The sequence below is a fragment of the Agelaius tricolor genome, unplaced genomic scaffold, assembly GCF_023055355.1.
Source record: "Agelaius tricolor isolate 1412-34295 unplaced genomic scaffold, bAgeTri1.0.p SCAF_2, whole genome shotgun sequence".
NCBI classification, from domain to species: Eukaryota; Metazoa; Chordata; class Aves; order Passeriformes; family Icteridae; genus Agelaius; species Agelaius tricolor.
This window is the reverse complement of record NW_027269262.1, coordinates 35,740,258-35,758,631: the sequence shown is the minus strand read 5'-3', so window position 1 is coordinate 35,758,631 and position 18,374 is coordinate 35,740,258. Positions and strand designations below refer to the sequence as shown.

The 18,374-nt window shown below is 44.9% G+C and overlaps 1 protein-coding gene across 5 annotated transcripts in view; it reads right to left on the bottom strand.

The window, feature by feature from the left end:
* The window catches only part of RIPOR2 (RHO family interacting cell polarization regulator 2), a 69,586-nt gene that overhangs the window by 35,644 nt on the left and 15,568 nt on the right, over nucleotides 1-18,374 (bottom strand). Inside the window, exon 1 of one of the 5 annotated variants that reach the window (XM_071456116.1) lies at nucleotides 17,179-17,379. The exons of 3 other annotated variants lie outside the window; for them this stretch is intronic. In XM_071456116.1, coding sequence (XP_071312217.1) covers nucleotides 17,179-17,266 — 88 coding nt within the window. In that variant the 5' untranslated portion in view covers nucleotides 17,267-17,379. Of the gene's footprint in view, nucleotides 1-16,756; nucleotides 17,038-17,178; nucleotides 17,380-18,374 lie in introns of those variants that run through there. One more of the 5 variants, XM_071456136.1, reaches the window with a different exon arrangement.

Below are 18,374 nucleotides of genomic sequence, written 5' to 3'. Positions count from 1 at the left end.
ATGTTCTGTGAAACTCTGACCTACAGGGCTGAGGGGGTGACAGCAAGTCTAAACCACCCTCTCATCCCCACAGGTCAGGAATGACTGAGAGTGCCCAATAAAACAGCCATTTGTGAAAGCCAGAGATCTACACTGTGAGCCTTCACAACTGAACATATTTATTAAAGATAAGCACCAGAGCTACGTGGTGCTTGCATGGCAAACATTCACTGCAGAAAGCAAATATGTGGGGAAACATTGTGCACTGCTCGGTTATATTTAATTTGGAGCGTTAAACTGGGCAAATACTCTTTGGGGTGGCAGTAGGAACTACTATTTCTCTTTGGAGGAGACTGCATTGCCCAAGAAACAGCTTTGTCAGGAATATTTCTGCAAGAACACTGCCAGAAACACTTCTTCCAGTCCCAGCATTGCCAGCACTACTGCTAATGAGACATTTTCTCTATTGCACAACTCAACCAGAGTACATCTTCCTGTTTTGGAAGTGAGGGTGTCCCCCTGACTGAACAGCTTCAGAGATACCACACGGGGTGCAGTGAAAGACATTTTTCTCCTCCCCTGTGGACAGCGGACAATGGTACTTCACCATTCGTGTCCCTGCCTAGCCCAGATGCAGCCAGCTCAGCTCAGAGAGTTTAACCACAGCAAGGATAAATCCCTGGGACACAGAAGCTGCTTTCAGGCAGGGCAGGATCATGAGCACCTGTGTTGGGCAGAAACCCACGGAAAGGGGAGAGCATGGAGGAGCAGAGAGGCTCTGGAGCTGCTGCTCCTCACCAACTCAGAAGATACCAGAAAATTCTCAGAAGATACTTTGGCTAACTCACACAGGGATAAACATGCTCCAGCCACAGCTGGAGGTACTTGAGTCTTTGCTCAATAAGAGCCCAAATTTGGCTCTGTACTCACCCCTGCATGCATAAGGCTCTCTGCACACCTCTGCAGGGCTGAGCTATGCTGAGGCTTGCTGGTACCTGGCACAGCACTTGCCAAAAGGCATTTTGCAGCTTCCAGGGTCAAACCTCACATCCCTATAGATGGTAGAGAGTTTCCCTGGGTCAGCTTATGTCTAACATTTCAAACTGCACAGAGAGCCACCTCCTGCGAGACAGAGCGGAAACCACCCGACCATAGTACTCTGGGGGCTGCACAGCAAGTTCCCTTTGGGTTTGCAAATAACCTTTAGACAATTAGGCTGCAATCTGCATGCTCCCATACAAGGATTTGCATTAAAAATCTGGTCCAGAGGCCAAGGAGCAGAAAGAAAATCCCTTGCAAGTGTTCAGTACTTGCACAGCTTGACAGGATGATTAACACACACACCCTGACAACATCTGGAGACCTAGGAGGAGCTAAACAACACTGACAGTCAGAGGAGATTTAGCAGCATAAACACCAACAATTCCTCAAAAAATGAGAGAGATAAAACAAAACTTGAAGTTGGGTGCTAACCACAACTACGCTGGCTATGAAAAGGGCTTTAGATTCAAAACTGTAGTGAAAATGCTAGCATCTTCTGCATGATGTCTCTTCTCTATTAACATGATCAGAACACTAATGGCTTTCACTCTGAACAGAATCTTAGTGTCCAAATCTGACTGTGCAGAAACACTGGAACTGTTTTGATTTTCTTTTCCTTTGGGCAAACTTAAAAAATAAATAATCTTGGAAAAGGAATGTACTTATTTATTTTCTTTATTTTGCTCAAGCACTCAGATGGCTTTGAAAGGCTTTAGTAGCTAAGACTATTCCCAAGATACTAGAAAAATGTGCAAGAAGTGCAATTGAAATGCAAATTGAAGACCTGCCTGGAGCTACTTTTGCTTTGCTTTTGCATAAAATGGTCAGAACTCAGAGCCCAGATAGGCTTGTGGCCTCTCCCTATATATTATATATAATCTTGGTGAATAATGTATGTTTAATTTCTGTACAGAAGAAAACTGAGATAAAAGGAGGTAGCAGTAGGAACTGGTGAAATCTCCCAGTTCTGTTCAGTTATTTTCCACTGGTCAGGATAAAGGTTGACTCTATTGCACCAACACCATCTGTCCTTAAGATTTAAACTAATATTCATAATATGACATCTCAGACACTTCCAACCAACCTCAGAAAATTGCAGACTCTGCATCAGCCCCTTGGCCCAGATTCACAGAAACAATGGCTGCATATGGGCACTGCATCGATGGATTATTAATGATACCCATCTCACAAATACACTTTGAGTGATGAGTATCTGTCATGTTGTTGTGACACTCTCTCTTGAGAGGCGTTTCTCTTCCTGCCTCTGAAACCATTCACAGGTCTCTCTGCTATCAACTACATAAACCTACCTCTGAATTTAATAATACAGCTGTATCCTGATGATCTGCATGGGTGCAGTTGCTAGTATAATTTCAGCAAGGCTCAGCCCCTGAGGACTCACCCAGCTCTCTTACTGACCTGATGGGTATCCCCACAGCTGAACACTGCTAAGGGCATTCTGGTGCTACGCCAAGGGAGCGATCAAGTTTCTCAGTCTACATTTAGCACTTATGTGATATAATGCTACTGTCTTCTACATGCAGCATAAATATTGCTCTCAATATAATGCAAGTTGCACATCCAAAATGATATTAAATGCTTCTGTGATTTGAGAGGTCCACTTCAGCAGTGGATATAATGACTACACTTACACTTTTAAATCTATATAGTTAATGAACCAGGGATGTTTCATTTTAAAAGACAGCAGTCTCCTTACTGCTAATATAAGCATGCCCTGTGTAGAAGTATAATTAATATAATTAGTACTGCCCATGCTAAGTGCACAGCAGTTGAATGATGAGCCCATCAGTGAGTCAAGAGATAAGGTGAAATCCTATCAGTACTCCTCTGCCCTATTCGCTGACAGCTTGCAGCACAGAATGGCAGATAATTGATGATGTCTCTGTCCCCAGGGAAATAAAAGTCCCCTCTCTCAGCTCTTCTTTCAGTCTGGAAATGGGGAAGCAGCTGAGCCTGAGCTAATGAGTGGGGAAGGGACAATCACTTTCACAGGGTGAAAAGTGATTGTCCTCTCTTCATCACCCTCAGCATAGACCTCTACCTCCCACAGTACCAAAATATTTGGTAAACAGTGTTTGATTCAAGCTAAGAGGGGAAATTCAGGCTGAAACATATTTGCTAAATCTAATCTAACTTTTGCACAGCTTTTTTTCTTTGCTTCTTCCCCATGACCAGTTTGGAGATGGTATTTTTTGCCTACCACACGACGAGGGGAAGTTGGTTTTGCTAGACATGTGCTAACAGCCATGTAAAGCTGCAATATACAGTGGGGAGGGTGCCCTTGATTCCTCCTGTTCTGTGTAGCAGCTACAGTTATGGCTCCAGGTCTAGAATTTGCTGTAAGGTGTAAGGGAGCTGTCTGCAGCCGAGGCTTCGAGGACACTTTGGGATTATGTATAATCACTGATTAAATGGGAATGTGGGATAGGGCTGAGTGACTGAAAGCATCCTTGATCATCCTTTCTTCCTGTATTATTTCTTGTGTGACGCATGGTTCAAGGTCCATTCTGGATCTTAGGAGAGGCAATCCCTGCAGTGAGGTGGTTTGTATGTTGATCTATGATGGTCTGCAGGCTGCCTGTTAAAAATCAAGTGATAATTATCTAGGTTAGGGTGAGCTGAGGGGGTCCACTAACTAATGTGAGTGGATGGCTACAAAAGTCAACCAATTCTGTTTGCTGTGCTAAGAACATTTCTTACCTGCAAACCTGGGGTATGTCTGACAAAAGAGCCGATACCTTTGTGACTAATGAAAGAAAAGAACATTTTCCTCTCCCATCTATGCCAAGGTCTATATTCTGCTTATTGGGCTGGCTGGCCTACAAAGGAGAAAAACTTTTACATGCAATGAGATGACAATTAGGACCATGCATCTCTCCAAAAGATAACCACAATAAGGGAAGGAACTGTTATGCCCTAATAGTCATGTCATCCTCTTTTGCAAAACAGTCAATTCTTTCTGCTTTGCACTCATAAGCCCAAAGAGCAAAATTATATTCTAAAACTTACACATGCTCAGCTCAGTGCCAAGTTCATTCAGTGCACCTTCAATTCATGCTGCTTGCTTTCGTAGCCTAAGTCTAGTAATTTTTAATATTTATTTTCCAACTTCTTCCTTCTGATTTAGCTGAATCACTTTGGCAATACAAGGCCAGCATGGCTAGTAGCCCAAATAACCACCTGGAATTTATGATTTCCATGCTTCCTAGGCTCCCAGAAGGTACAGAGGCATGCATCTTGGATGAGAAAGTAGACATCCTTTTGGGTTTTTAAACATAAAATTTTGACAGTGCTAGGTGGATAAGAGTGCTCAGGAGCATAATAAAAACGTTCACAAGAAATTAAATTCTTGCACAAGAGTTTTTACACTTTCAGGACAAAAACTCTTAAGCATGGGTGAGCAGGCTCATAATTTCATGTGTCAGGAAGATTTCTGCGGGGTGGGGGGTCTCCTGGAAGCACCTGTAGAAAGGTGTCTTCTGTTGGTCACTCGATTACACAAATTACAACTTCCATGGCACATTTTGTGTTTCCAACGATTGGGCTGCTCCTCCCTTGTGCAGGGCAGCATTTGCTAGAACTGTACAGACATGTGAGCTCCATCTGAAGAACTATTCTTGGTTGCCAGAATAAAATCATGTGCATTTGTTCCACCCAAGTCCAAGGCTTAGAGATATTCCTAAATAGTAGCATATGGCTGCACCGACAGGCACACTTCCCAAGCCTACATCAGCCGGTGAAAGGCCAGCACACCCGTGAGCTCCACACGTTAATTTTAGTGCCCAGAATGAGCCACGTGGGCTTCCCCACACGGCTGAAGAGCAGTGCTGCACAGAGAAGGAGCTAGCTGCAGCTGAGATGGAGCCCCCTCCTTCAAACAAGACATGTGGAAGCACATGGGACATGCTTGGGTGGGCATCAAAGCCATTGGCAGCCACAGCACAGGAAGGAAAACTTCTGTCCTGCCTGTTGCAGCAGCAAGAATCTTCTCTGAGCCCACTGCAGCTCGTCCTGCTCTCCCTGAGGTGGTCTCTTCCCTCACCATGGACATCCTTGGCACTGACTGTCCAGCAGGATCTCTCTGAAGGCTTGAGCAGACTTCTCACTGATGACTTTATGTCCATCAGGGACACTGCAGTGATTCCTGTATTAGCTGTATTTCAATACCTTCAATTCAGGTGGATTCTGTTCTTACAATGCACAAAGAAATGTTTCTGCAACTGATGCATCTTTTATAGCTCTTAAGCCCACAGCTGGGAGCTTTACTTTTTCATGCAGAAATCCCTGCAAGTGAGCACAAGGTGCCATTACCTGTTTCTAATAAATGAAAATGTAGTATTTCAGTACCAAATTTCAGCTTTTGTTTCAAATTGTAACAAGCCTTAGGAAAAAGACTTGTACTTTATGGCCTCATTTCTGTAAGAACATTTTAGATGTTGCATGTAAGAGCATTTTCAATTCAAATGCTAGTTCATCACTAGACACCCTGACCAGAAATACAAATTGTCTACCATCTGGAACAGCCCATGTTTTTCTTCTGCTCCTCCTACCCAAACTAGATGATGTACATGAACCTTTTTATTGCATAAAAAGCAACAGTAATAGTAAGAAGAAAGCTAACAGTCCAGGTCAAGAGCACAATGGTAAAGTAGATATGGCTGTAAGTGCATAGAACCTGATAGCTGATGCTCCCACTGCAATATATTAGCTCCATATATTCAGTAAGTTATCTCTCACACCAGTCTAGGTACCAAAGTCAGTGTGAGGACTTTGCATTTAATTTTATTTTTATTGTAAAACATGCGTTTGGCTCTAATTCTCATCACCTCATAGAACACAGAAATAAGGATTGGCAGTGGCTAAGGTGAAATCAGCACCCTTTTTGTCTCATACCACAGTTGGCCTTCCTCCTTCCCTTTTTGCAGCTACTCCTTCACAAGAACTCTCAGTGCAATGCCCCCGTTTCTCTGTTTTTGTTGCCAGGGAGCCTCTGCTTAACGTCCCTTCAGAGAAAGGCCTAAACTGCACCTTCCCCTTGGTAGAGCTGAAAACCCAAGGAGAGGGAAATGCAAATGAGTTATTTCACTGTAATAAACCCAAGGAAAATAAACTTGATCCTAAATGGCTCCGCACACAACAGATGGGTTCGTGGCAGCTGACCTCCTTTTTTTTTTTTCAGTTCCAACATTTATTTCACACTGGTGGCTGGGGTGAGCATGCGCAGGAGCCCACATGGAGCCCTCCCTAATCTTGCTCCCTACAGCATTAGAGACATGGGGCAATCATATGCAGCTGGCATTAGCATAAATAAGCAAAATTTGGTTTTGTACTTATAAGTGTGGCTGAGGGATCAGAATCTGACCATCTAATTACATTTGACAATCATTTATCTCAAACCCACCCCAGTATGCAGAATTATCTTTGATTAGAAGTCAACTCCAATTCTACTCATCACTGATAATTCTTTATGTCAATGTAAGATTTAATTAAAAACGAAGTCCCACTGCCATTCAAGTGCTGGCAAATAATCTAAAGAAAAAACACTTCTGAAACCCAACTGAGAACAATCCTCTCATGCTTTAAATCCACCTTGCACAAAATCCCTAACAAGCAGTTCAGCAGAGTGGCCTGAGCACACAATTAACCACCCTGTCATTCTGGCAGCACTGCACAGTCATAAAGGTGCAAGGCTTTGGGCAGCCCTGTTATCTATCCCTGCATTAGGAGATAAACTACGAGGAGCAATCTTGTGAGCAGTAGTAAGACTAGCAGGATGCAAAATAGGTTGTGGGAACTCCTCCAGCCAGGAGCAGCCTGGCTACTTCTCTACCTCTTTTAGCATATGTCCAGTTGACCATAGATGTTGGGCAGAATTTTAATTTATTAGCTCAGACCACAAGAAGTGACCAACTGATTGCCCATTTTGGCAAGCATTTGCGTTAGGGGAGGCCTAGGAACCCGTGAGTGCTGCGGGTGGTCTCCCTTGACCCTTACTGACTAACAGGAACATCTGAAGTAACAAGCCCAGGAGTCCATCTGAGCACAAGTGCAGTAAGACAGACCTGATGTCAATAGATGCAGCTCCAGTGGGAGTCCTTTGGCAAAATCCATGAAGAATCTGAGCAGTGACCTAAATTTGCATGTCAAGTGTAAGCAGCACAGAGTGGCTTCACTTTCTCAGACTGTGCAAGGAATGAATATAAAAATCTTCTCTGAGACAGGAGAAAAAAGCAATGGCTAGCAAAGTTGTCCTTGAGGATGCAGATTTCTTTAAATACTTTGCACCAATATTTTTGCTGCCTTACAACCCTCATTTAATGCAGATGGTAGCAACATGGGCAAGGACAGCAAGCTGAGGAAACAATTTCTTTGCATCTGCAGGAAAGTAAATGCATCAAGTAAACACATGCAGGATGGTTTGGGTAACCAGTGGGCTGCTCTGGAGATTATTTGTTTTCCCTCAGCCAAGACAGACAAACTGGCTGTTCTCGGTATCCGCTCCAGGTATGCTCTAATATAAGCATGAGTGAGCTAAATTAAACAAGTACGCCAGGCTTTTCATCCCTGAAAGGAAAGTAAAACATCATTGTTGTCAAATCCCTTCAGCCACTAATGAGATACAAACGCTTTGCTGCTCCTCTTTAAATACATGGGATTAGAGTGACTTAAAGCTCTGTGGATGTTTATATGATCATTCTATTTCCAGGAGTGTCGTAATGGCACACTGCTCCCTAAAATACTGTTCAAGATACACTGTTACATGTCCTAGGATGAAGATCTTTAAAGCTGGATGTTCTTTTCCCAGACATGAGCATTGCAGAAATGGATTTATTTACTCTTTTTGACACCTTACAAGAGTGGCCACTTAAAGAGCATTGCCATAAAAGTCCTGTGTTACTTCATTTACATTTGGCTATAGCATCTGTCTGAAGCTCTCTTGCAGTACATCAAGTAGCTGAACACTGCCCATGCACAACCAAGAATGCCTGTCTGCTCTGATGCAATTTGCTTGTCTCTTGGCTTCAGCTCATTTTCAAATTCAAAACTTCAGTCTTCTTACATACGTGACTTCAATAAATTTTATTTAAAGTTATGGCAGAGTATATTATTCTCTTTAGCTACAGTATTTTAAGCTTCAAAAACCTCTTGAAGGCACAGGATATAAGAGTACATATCTAATACCATGAAACAGCCTAAACTTCTCCCAAAACATCACCATTTTCTCTGGTCAGTGTCATTAAAGGATTTGTAAGAAGCATTTGAAAGAGCATAATGGGGTAAGGGTCTATGCTAGGGTCCCTCTTGGGAAAAGCTTGTGTTTGTGACACTGGTGCTGGAAAAAGAGGGCTGAGGACCAATAAGGCAGCTGAGCAAAACAGAAAAGGTGATAGCTGTGTGCAGACTTGCCACAAGACACAGTTATCTTATACCAGGTATCCACAAAAAGAGCAGAACAGCTTTATAGACACACAAGTGTTTACAGGAACCACTTGAAAAAACATCTAGAGTTTTAGGCAGACCTTCTCTCCTTGCCACCACTTTGTGAAACCACATTTCATTTCAACACTTATCAAGATGACTCAACAATATGCAACTGGAGCCCAAAAAGCCAGCAATATTCTGTGCTGCATCAAAAGCAACATGGGCAGCAGGGTGAGGGACACTGCCCCTCTGCTCTGGTGAGACCCCATGTCAAGTACTGCATCCATGTCTGGGGCCCTCAGCACAGGAAAGACATGGACATGCTGGAGTGAGTCCTGAGGAGGGCACAGACATGATCAGAGGGATGGAGTACCTCTCTTACAAAGACAGGATGAGAGAGTTGGGGTTGTTCAACTGGCAAAGAGAAGGCTCCAGAGAGACTGGATTGTAGCCTTTCAGTACTTGAAGGGGGCTCATAAGAAAGATGGGATCCAACTCCTCAGCCGGCCCTGTAGTAACAGGACAAGGGGCAATCTTTTATAACTAAAAGAGGGTAGATTTAGACTAGATAAAAGGAAGAAATTATTTACAATGAGGGTGTTGAAACACTGGAAAATCTACAACAGAGCAGCTGCAGATGCTCCATTCCTGGAAACATTTGAGGTTGACTTGGACTCTACATTGAGCAAACCTGGTCTACTGGAAGGTGCTCAGGATAGGGGCGGGATTGGAACTTGATGGCCCTTAAAGGTCCCTGCCAACACAAACCATTCTACAACTCTGAGTTTCTCAGCACAGAAAAGCTGTTCCCTCTTGTCTCTGCAATGGCTTTCTGCTCCTTGGGGCAAAGGAGGTTACGCTGAACAGTCACTGGCACAGTTCTGGTTTGGCCCAGAGAGGGCTTTCTTAGACAACCACTGGGCATATTTTGGGAAGCGTGGACCAAGGATCATTCCCAAAGCAGTCCTGATGTACTTCTCTCCTCTGAAAGGCAGGGGAGCTTAATGCCACAGATACAGGCTGGTCTGTGCCTGCTGCTGTTTCTGCCCAAAAACATTCACAAATGTCTGTAGTTTGCTGTCACAGACAAAGCCAATGCAAACCAGATGAAACCTTAAATCTATAGCAGGTAGATCTAGTCAGGGTTAGTTGGTAAGTTTAATTTGTAGTGGACATTGAAAAAAACCCAAATCCTGAGTTTAAAATGCCATATCCTCCAGCTATGCCATAGGATTAGTTACCATTTGAGTTTTCTAGACACAGAGACATTACAGATAAACAGAGCTTGAACCAAAAAGATCTGACAGGGCTTTTGTCACTGAACTACAAGGTAATTATCTTGTGTAACTTTTCATTACACAAATTAAGGCAGTGCATCTTGGCACATCCCTGCTATTCCACAGTATGCCATTTAAAAGAAAGATCTACTGGGGCCATTGCAGGTTAATGACAAGCTTTTAGGAATGACCCCGTAGCTTGTCCTCTGCTGCCCTTCCTTTCTTCTTTCCTTCTCTGTTGATTTCTGCATTTTCCTATTCATGTCATATTAACAGACCATCATTAAGGATATAGGAAAAGGAGGATATTATGGCTTTTCATGAGGATGGAAAATTATTTTGCCCCTTTGCCAATGGAAGCAATTGTCTTCCTCAGCTGGTGGCAGCATGGCATGCCCACAAGAAATACAGTGCCTGGAAGAACCCTGTGTACAGGGTTCAGTTTAAGATAGGAGTTGCTACACTGGATCCACTGCTGCCACCTTCTCTACTAGGAAGGATGACTGTTTTCTTTTTAAGGGTAGAGCTAGGAGAGAATGGGAAAAAAACAACCCTTTGCTGGTTAACTGCATATGAAAAGCCATCTAACATTCAGAGAAGTTCTGTTTTCAGTGTAGGGCATGGAAATCAAATGTATTGAAAGTACTTCCAGTCCAGCACCTGCATGACAGAACAAGTCTTTGTGGTCCAGCTGTCATCTGGGGAGATGATGACAACATCTCCCTCTGATTTCAAAGAAAGCAAAGCCCTAGTTTATGCAGGCAGAATTTTAAGCTGATTATTCTCTGGCCTCAGCTGAGTCTTAGCATTTCTAATATAGCTTTGGTTTGGTTTTGTGTAGTGCAGATGACTTACTGCAGTGAGCAACTCCAGCTCCTGGCTTTATTAATCTGAACATCTAATAAACTAAACATTCTTCTCTATTTATTTTAGCAAACATCTCTTCTCCTACACAAGATTTTATGTATATCTAAGTAGATGTGACCTGCAAGTGCCACAGTGAATTCAAGAAACAGCCTTGTGAATTCAAGAGCACCTCACAGCCAACTCTTCCAATGCCAGCAGCACTTCTTTGTGAAAACCTAAGTCCTTCTTTGAACTAACAGAACACTGTTTTGTGGACATACTGAATGAGACAAGGAAAGGGCAGTCAGTCATGCAGGGCAACACATTACACACTTAATTGAGCATTGGCAACAGCACTGTCACCCACTGACGTGCCTCTGTGGTTGGGAAAGTGCACAGGTTGCTGCCATGATCCAGCAATGCTTATAGGGGTGACCAGAGAAAAAGGTGTGTCCATACCCAAGGAGACTCACTGGCCAAAGACTATTTGCAGGGATATTAGGGCACAGAGCTGTAACATACACTACTACTTCTGTACCACAGTTGAAAAGTTTTAAAACCAAACATTTTAAAATTAAATACTAACAGAGGATGTTAACCTGCTTAATTATGGAAAATACATTGTTGCAGTGTGATTTCCTGTTTCACCTATCCCAACCTCTCAGGTGTGCCAACCTTCCCCCTCCCCCTCTTGCCTTCCTGCCTAACAGCTGTCCATCAATCTTAACATTCCAGCAAGGGCATCGTGTGGCTGGCAGAAGTTCAAAAGATGCCCCTCAGGCCTGTCCAAGTGTCTGTATCCCTTGAGCCTTCCCCTCCTCACACCTGGTTGGCCCTCACCTGTCCCTCCCCTCCCCCTGTCCCCGGGGCTTAAAAGGACACAAGACCATGCGGTCCAGTGTTCTATTGTGAGCTGTTGCCGCATTCAGAGGTCTACCACCCTGAAATAAAACTCTGGATTAAGACTCTACGATAGAATCTGCTCTTTTCTCTTCACCGTCGCCTGAACCTTTTCCACCAAAGGTAAACTGAGTTCCTACTTTGCCTGGATTTGTTCCGAGTGCCCAGCTGCAGCATCCAGCCAGCCAAAGGTATCTCTGGGGTGAAACACCACAGCTGCTGCCTTTGGTCCAGCAGCAAGGGCTAGACAAAGCCAGGCATGACACACCCAGAAATATCGGGATTAATATTCTATAATACATTTTCCTTCATGTTACACAACAAGAAAATGTCTATCAGACTTTGAATACAGAGTGACACCATCTGCCCTGCCTGCAGTAGTATCATAGACCACTGCCACCATCTCAAGCTCAAGCACAAGCCTTGATCCTCAAGGCTTCTAAGGCATCCTCAAGGGGTGCATTCGCTACAAGCAAAAATTTTATTCCTCTGTTCAGAGTCAGACTTCTAGCAGATGCAAGACAAATCTGACAATGAAGAAAGACACCTCACTGAGGCACAAGTCAAGCAGTTTTGGCTGGTCAGACAGAAAGATGTTAATTTGAAGAAAGAGAAGGGAAGTTCTGGTGTTCAACCTTGCATGGTCTGTTGAAATATGAACCTTCTGCCACTATGTACAGATGCTTATTTGCCTGTCTCTTACAGATTTCACTGAAAATGAGTTCCTTCTTTTGGTCAGCTCAAATACAAATGCATAAATAGTAAAAGATAGGGTTGGTCTAGACTGGTGTTTTGCAGAGGCAAAGGCACAAGCTAAAACCAGAACCTTGGTGATGACTAGATAGATTTTCTCTGCTGCAACTGCTTTTTGGAGTTAATGGATGACTAGAAGTTTTCCTGTTGATAAGGCTTTTCAGGACAAAACCATGTACAACAAATCTCTGGGCGTTGCAGCTAGATGAGGTTTTTTCATTAAAAACAAAAGAAATAGGTTGATTACAGAAGGGATTATTTGAAACAGTTCTGGTGTTACTGAAGGGTTACCAGCAGGCTGCACAACCTGGAAAGCAGTAGCTGCTGCTGCAGCTAATCAGGCTGTTTGAGGGCCCCGACAGAGGGCAGGCTGTGAGCAGTGGGACAGCAGTAATGAGATGGTTGGTTCTGCCAGCCAAGGTCAGCTTACTGGAGGCATCAGAGACCAGAGAGCTTCTGATGCTCTAAAAGGGCTGGAAGATAAAATGTATTATTGTGACTACTTCATGTGTTGCACTGGTTCCAGGGAGCTGTCAGCTTCAATTTGTTCCTCCCATTGAAAAGAAGAAAGATGCTCGCATACTTCTGTGCTAATCCGTCATTTCTTTTATGCTGGTAGGGAAGTAAAAATCACAGGATACCCTTGCAACATAAAAAGACACAAGAAAAAGATAACTTTAGGAAAAAAAGGCCAGTTACTTCTTGTGTCATGCTTAGAGGACTCACTTCTTGAGTCCACTGGGTGCAGAGCCTGTATGCAAAGAGCAAGGCAAGGTCTGTACCTGTGGCTACCAAAAAGCAATTCAAGTACACCATAAACCTGCCCTTCTCCACACCTCCCAAATCCTGTGGGGCAGCATGTATTGAGACTGTCATTTTTTATCATGGCTTGGTTCCTGGCAGCTCCCTAATTAACCTGGATGGGACTGGAGAGGTGGAATCTTCTTTCTTCCAAACAGCACCAGACCCAGCAGCAAAAGCACTTCAAAGCTAGAGCTGAAGAGCAAAAATTCAAGGGATTTAATCCAAATCCCCTGGATGCAGACTTGTAGTGATAGGAGAAGGGGTAATGGTTTTAAAATATAAGAGGGCAGATTTAAGCTGTACATGAGATTTTTTTTTTTTTACAATTAGGGTGGTGAAACACTGGCACAGGTTGCCCAGAGAGGTAGGTGGTAGATGCCCCATCTCTGGAAACATTTAAGGTCAGGTTGGACAGGTCTCTGAGGAACCTGATCTAGTTGAAGATGTCCCTGCTCAATGCAGGGGGCTTGGACTAGACGGCCTTTAAAGGTCCCTTCCAACCTAAGCCATTCTATGATTCTGTGAAGGTTGAGATAAAACTGGTGTCCACCTATTGTAAAACAAGAGCTGAAGGTTGTCTGTCCCGAGGCTGCCAGATGGGGATAACGACAGCTGCCAGAGAAGATTACCTGGTACCCACTGCTTCCTTTCCCCTTGAAATACCTGCCTGGAGGTATTCCAGGTGCCAGAGCACCAGCTTTATGGGAAGGGACAGGACAGGATTAATCCCCAGCCCAGCCACACAGCCTATGAGGGTGCAGATAAGCAAGGGCACGAGCAGCATTTGCACTGAGAAGCAGAAATAAAGCTGCAGAAGAGCTGTGGACAAGAAAATGCAGTTTCTGCTTTGATTTGGGGCACGTAGGGAAGGACAGCCACAGAGCTCAAACTGAGCTGACTGTCCAGCCTTAGCTACGCCATTCCTGACATTAGACAGAGAGCTATAACATGATCCAGTTTCTTACATCCAGGGTTGGCTTTTGCTGCCAACCTTCTTCCAGCTCTCTCATGGGGAGCTGGCAAAGCCCATCAGGCCATTCCTCCTCCAGCCCTGCTCACAGACTGCCCTTTGCCCTGGTGTAACTGAACAAAGGACAGCATGGGAAACAAAGATGTTGGCAACTTAAATTCTCATTGACACTGGGATGTGTTTAATGTGCAGCCACCATGGTTTGTAAAGTCTTCCAGGGCAAAATTGCTTCTGCTCTCAAAAGACTTCACATTTGACTTTAAATTCCAAGTGGGCCCAGTTCTTTCTCTCTGCCTGCTAAAGGGGCAAGCACATCTTGGAGTCAATGCAACAATCAGTGCAAAACTAGTGGAGGGGAAAAAAATTCAGTGTGTGCTCTTCCTGATTAATTTTGAAAATCTCTTAGTAAGAAACTCCTTTAGCAACCTCCCTTTCAGAAAATCAGCAGGCACTCTAAGCTGAGTGAACAAAAAAATGACCTCCAAGCTCCTGCTAAGCGAGAAAATAACCATTTTCCCCCCTCCCATTTTGTTAATAGAGTCATCCAGGAACCACACAGCTTCAAAGCAATGTGACAGGCCCCTATCTGATACTAATTCACATCCCAGCCCTCTGTAACAAGCCCGTGCCAGGAGCGTGTGCTCAGGCATTGCTGTCCTCACTTCCTTCCCAGTCTGCTTTCAGCTGATGCTCTGTGCAGGCTGAATGGCCACAGACACAAGCTGTCTATCTCCCAGCTGCTCCCAGCCTAGCTTGCCTGATGAAAACTACCCCAGTTAAGTGGGTTGTCTGGGAGCAGCTTGTCACTGCCACATGTATAGCATCAGGAAAAAAAAAGTGTCAAACCAGCCATCCCTTTTTTGGAAAAAGCCAATGCTGCTTATAGCTCTCACTCCCACTTCCCCCAGCAGGAAAGCAAGGCGGCTTCCCCAGACCTTTCCCAGCAGTGCACTTTGTGTGGAAGTTACCTTTCTGCCTGTTTGGGTTTAAAAATATCAAGGAGCAAAAGGTAACCCTGCACGGCATGTAAGCATGCCACTGTGAGCTTGGTACCACTCTTAGCCCAAGTGTTTGCTCTGTGATACAGGCGAATAAAATGGTCATGTGCCTTGAAAGCACAAGGGAAGAAAAGCACCTTTTTCACTTAGAGATGCTCCTTCACAAACCACACACTTTTCCACTTACACATTCCCAAGCATTTAAGAAACATTAATTCTGCAGCAGAAAAAGCTCTAAGGTATAACTGTACTGTCGTTCTAGAGAGGAGTAGCAACATGCCAAAGCTAAGTGCTCTGTTTCTTATGCAGGATCCTGAAAAGAAATTCAACATGCTGCTTTTTAAAAACAATACAAAACAAAGAAAACCCCCAAAGCACACACTTTGTCAACGAAATGCTGCTTGGATGCCAAAGTTAAACCAGCATTGGGTTATGAATGCTGGGATTGTCAAAGTTCACTTTGCACAAGTGCTTATCTGCACTTGCAGGCAGCACAGACACCATCTTAAGTGACTGTCCTAATCTTCAGTTGCTAGCTTAGAAAACACTGGATTTATGGGAAAAAGGAAACTTTGCTTCCTTTAGACTCCCACTGTGCAACATATATACCCACCCACATTCATTTAAACGTGGAACAATCTGTCACATTTGCCCATTTTGGTTATAAAGCAGGGCTCTGAACCCATCCCAGTGGATACCTTTCTGAGTCTGGCCACACAAACCACATCACGTTGTATCTCTTCCCACTGTGTGAAGATCTCCAAGACAGCTGGGCAAGCAGCACAGGAATCTTTCAGGACATACACCTTCCTCCTGTCTCCTTCCTTAAGCTCTCTGTTTGGATATGCTCCTACTTTTGTTTATGCAGGAGAGGGATACTTGTGAAACCTAATTAACCACTGGAGAAGATGATGTTTCTGTTTGGGAGCGTGTTCCCTACCCGGGGCTCCAGCTGCGTGACAGCAGCTCAAACACAGTAATTAAAATGAGCGTGGCTGAATGCATGGCCAGATTAATGAATGCTGAAATTACACTGGGAATACACTCAGCTCTTCCCAGCGAGACGGATGAAAGGGTGCAAAGGCAGCATGGCCACAAGCACACAATTTCCAGAAAGCGTTTTGAAACTTTGAATGAGAGAGAGCAAAATGCTCGGCTAACACAGCAATAGAAAGACCAGTCACAGGATTAGGGTGACCTTTTGTAACCAGGGCATTCAAAGGTAAACTGAAGAGCAATGCCAGTGTGTAATGGGTTTGCATCAGTCCTTGGGAACAAGCCAGAGGACTGTAAAGGGAACTTAAGAGGGTCTAAGCTCTCCTCTAACCAGTAATACCATAAAAGCCTTCTGGAAATAGAAAGACAAGACCTAAGGAAATGCCGAGACTTTTTTATGGAAACAGGGCTAAGCACTTCCACGCTCTGTGAGAATATATTAAGCCAGTTTCATGTCCCTCAGCGAACACCCACGTTCAAGATTTTCTTCACAATCACAGCCCAAAACCATGCCCGGGACGCCCCAAAAGAGCACCTCTGCCCTTCTCAAAACCCTGCCGCCGCCGCCGGCAGCTGAGCGGGGTCGGGACCCGCTCCTGTGAGCGCGGCTCTCCAGCCCCGCAGCCCCGGAGCCGCGCTCGGCCACGTCCCCGCTCGGCAGCGCCCCTTTCCTTCCTTCTTTCCTTCCTTCGTTCCTTCCTTCCCCGCGGGCTCGGGCCCCGCACCCCTCCGGGAGCCCGGCCGGGTACCTGTTGCTGCCGCGGCTCACAGCCCGCTCCGGGACGCCGCTCGCCCGCCGCCGCCCAGCGCTCCTCGGGCACCGCGGTGCCCCATCCCGGGCGGCAGCGCCCGCAGCTGCAAAACTAACAAACAGCGAATAATAATTTCTAAAAACAAAAAGGATAAAATTAAAGCTTTAAAATGAAAATAAAAAATCGAAAATGAAGAGAAGCGAGGACAGCTCGCCTCCCGTCGCCGCGCACCACCGCTCTGGCAGCGAGCGAAGCCGCTGCCGGCTTTTCCTTGCGGAGCCGCGGCGGGAGGGAGGCGGGGGCGGAGGAGGCGGCGGAGGCGGTGCTGCTGCCGCCCGCCCCCACCCTCGGGCAGTGCGGGGGTGCGGAGCCCCCCGGGCTCGGCCCCGCGGGATGCGGCGCTCCCGGTGCCCCCGTACCTTTTTGGGAGAAGCGGCTGTGCTGCTCTTCCTTTTTTTCGCTCGATGCGTCTGGCCCCTCGGGCCGTTTGTCCCAAAGGCGGAACATCTGCAAAATCCCTCTGACCCTTCCCGCCTGGAGTGGGGCAGGGAACGGGCTGCCGCCGCCTGCCTTGCCCGCGGCCCGTGGACCACTCGCTGCAGCCTCCGCTGCCGTCAGGAGTGTGTATGAAAGCTCTAAATTTGGATGTTGGGCGGGCTGAAGACAGCAGTTAAAGGCGAATATAAATGAAAGAACATTGCAATGAATGGACCTTGCGTTTCTTCCTTTAAGCATCTTTTCTGTTACCTCAAGAAAAAATAGGCTGTATTTTCCCAGAGACTGTGAGGTATTTTCTTCAAATGTAGTGTTCCTTCCAAAATACATAGTCTTATTTACTATCAATATATCTCTCTAGAGAGATACGGATTTTGCATATATTTGTTGCTACTTTTAGGACTTCATTTCTCTTCTGTGACTTTTTTTTAATACTGGACTTTACATCAGCCAACAGAAGTACCAAACACACGTTGTATTTTCTATATGATTTGCTGTTCCTCTGCCAGCATTTAAAACTGTTGTAGGGTCCTTCAAACAAGCTCTCCCTTGTGCCTCTTAAACAGCTGCAAGTGGCTCTTTTTTGGGGGAAGAGGGAATGAGGGGCAGAGGAAATCCCTGGCAAATCTATGGGGTTGGTAAATAGACACAATTTACCAAGGAGGCTTGAGAAGTCAATGCTGATACCCTTCCCATATCCCTGCATCTTTCCCCATTTGGGTCAGGATAGGTAGACTCACCATTTTGTTTTCATTGAGTACACTGACCTGTCACACAGAGGGTGATATTGTATGAAGAAGTTAAGGAAATGACAAGGCAGACAGAGCTAGGTTTTGCAGAGCATTCTGCATGTAAAACAATCCCCCAAACTGTCCCTGAATAAAAAACCAAGCTGCCAATTCCAGATGACCTATCATCTTAAGTAATTTTTAGCAGGAACAATGAATATGAGTTATTTATATTGTATGCTGAAAATAAACCCTGTAGCCTTAGAAAGTAGAAATGAGACAAGATTACTCCACATTTAGTAAAAGCAGAGAAGCATGCTCTTCACACTGGTGTATGGACCTCTGGGGCCTAGAGGCCGTTTCCAAGGTTTCTGAGTTCAGATGGGCTCTAC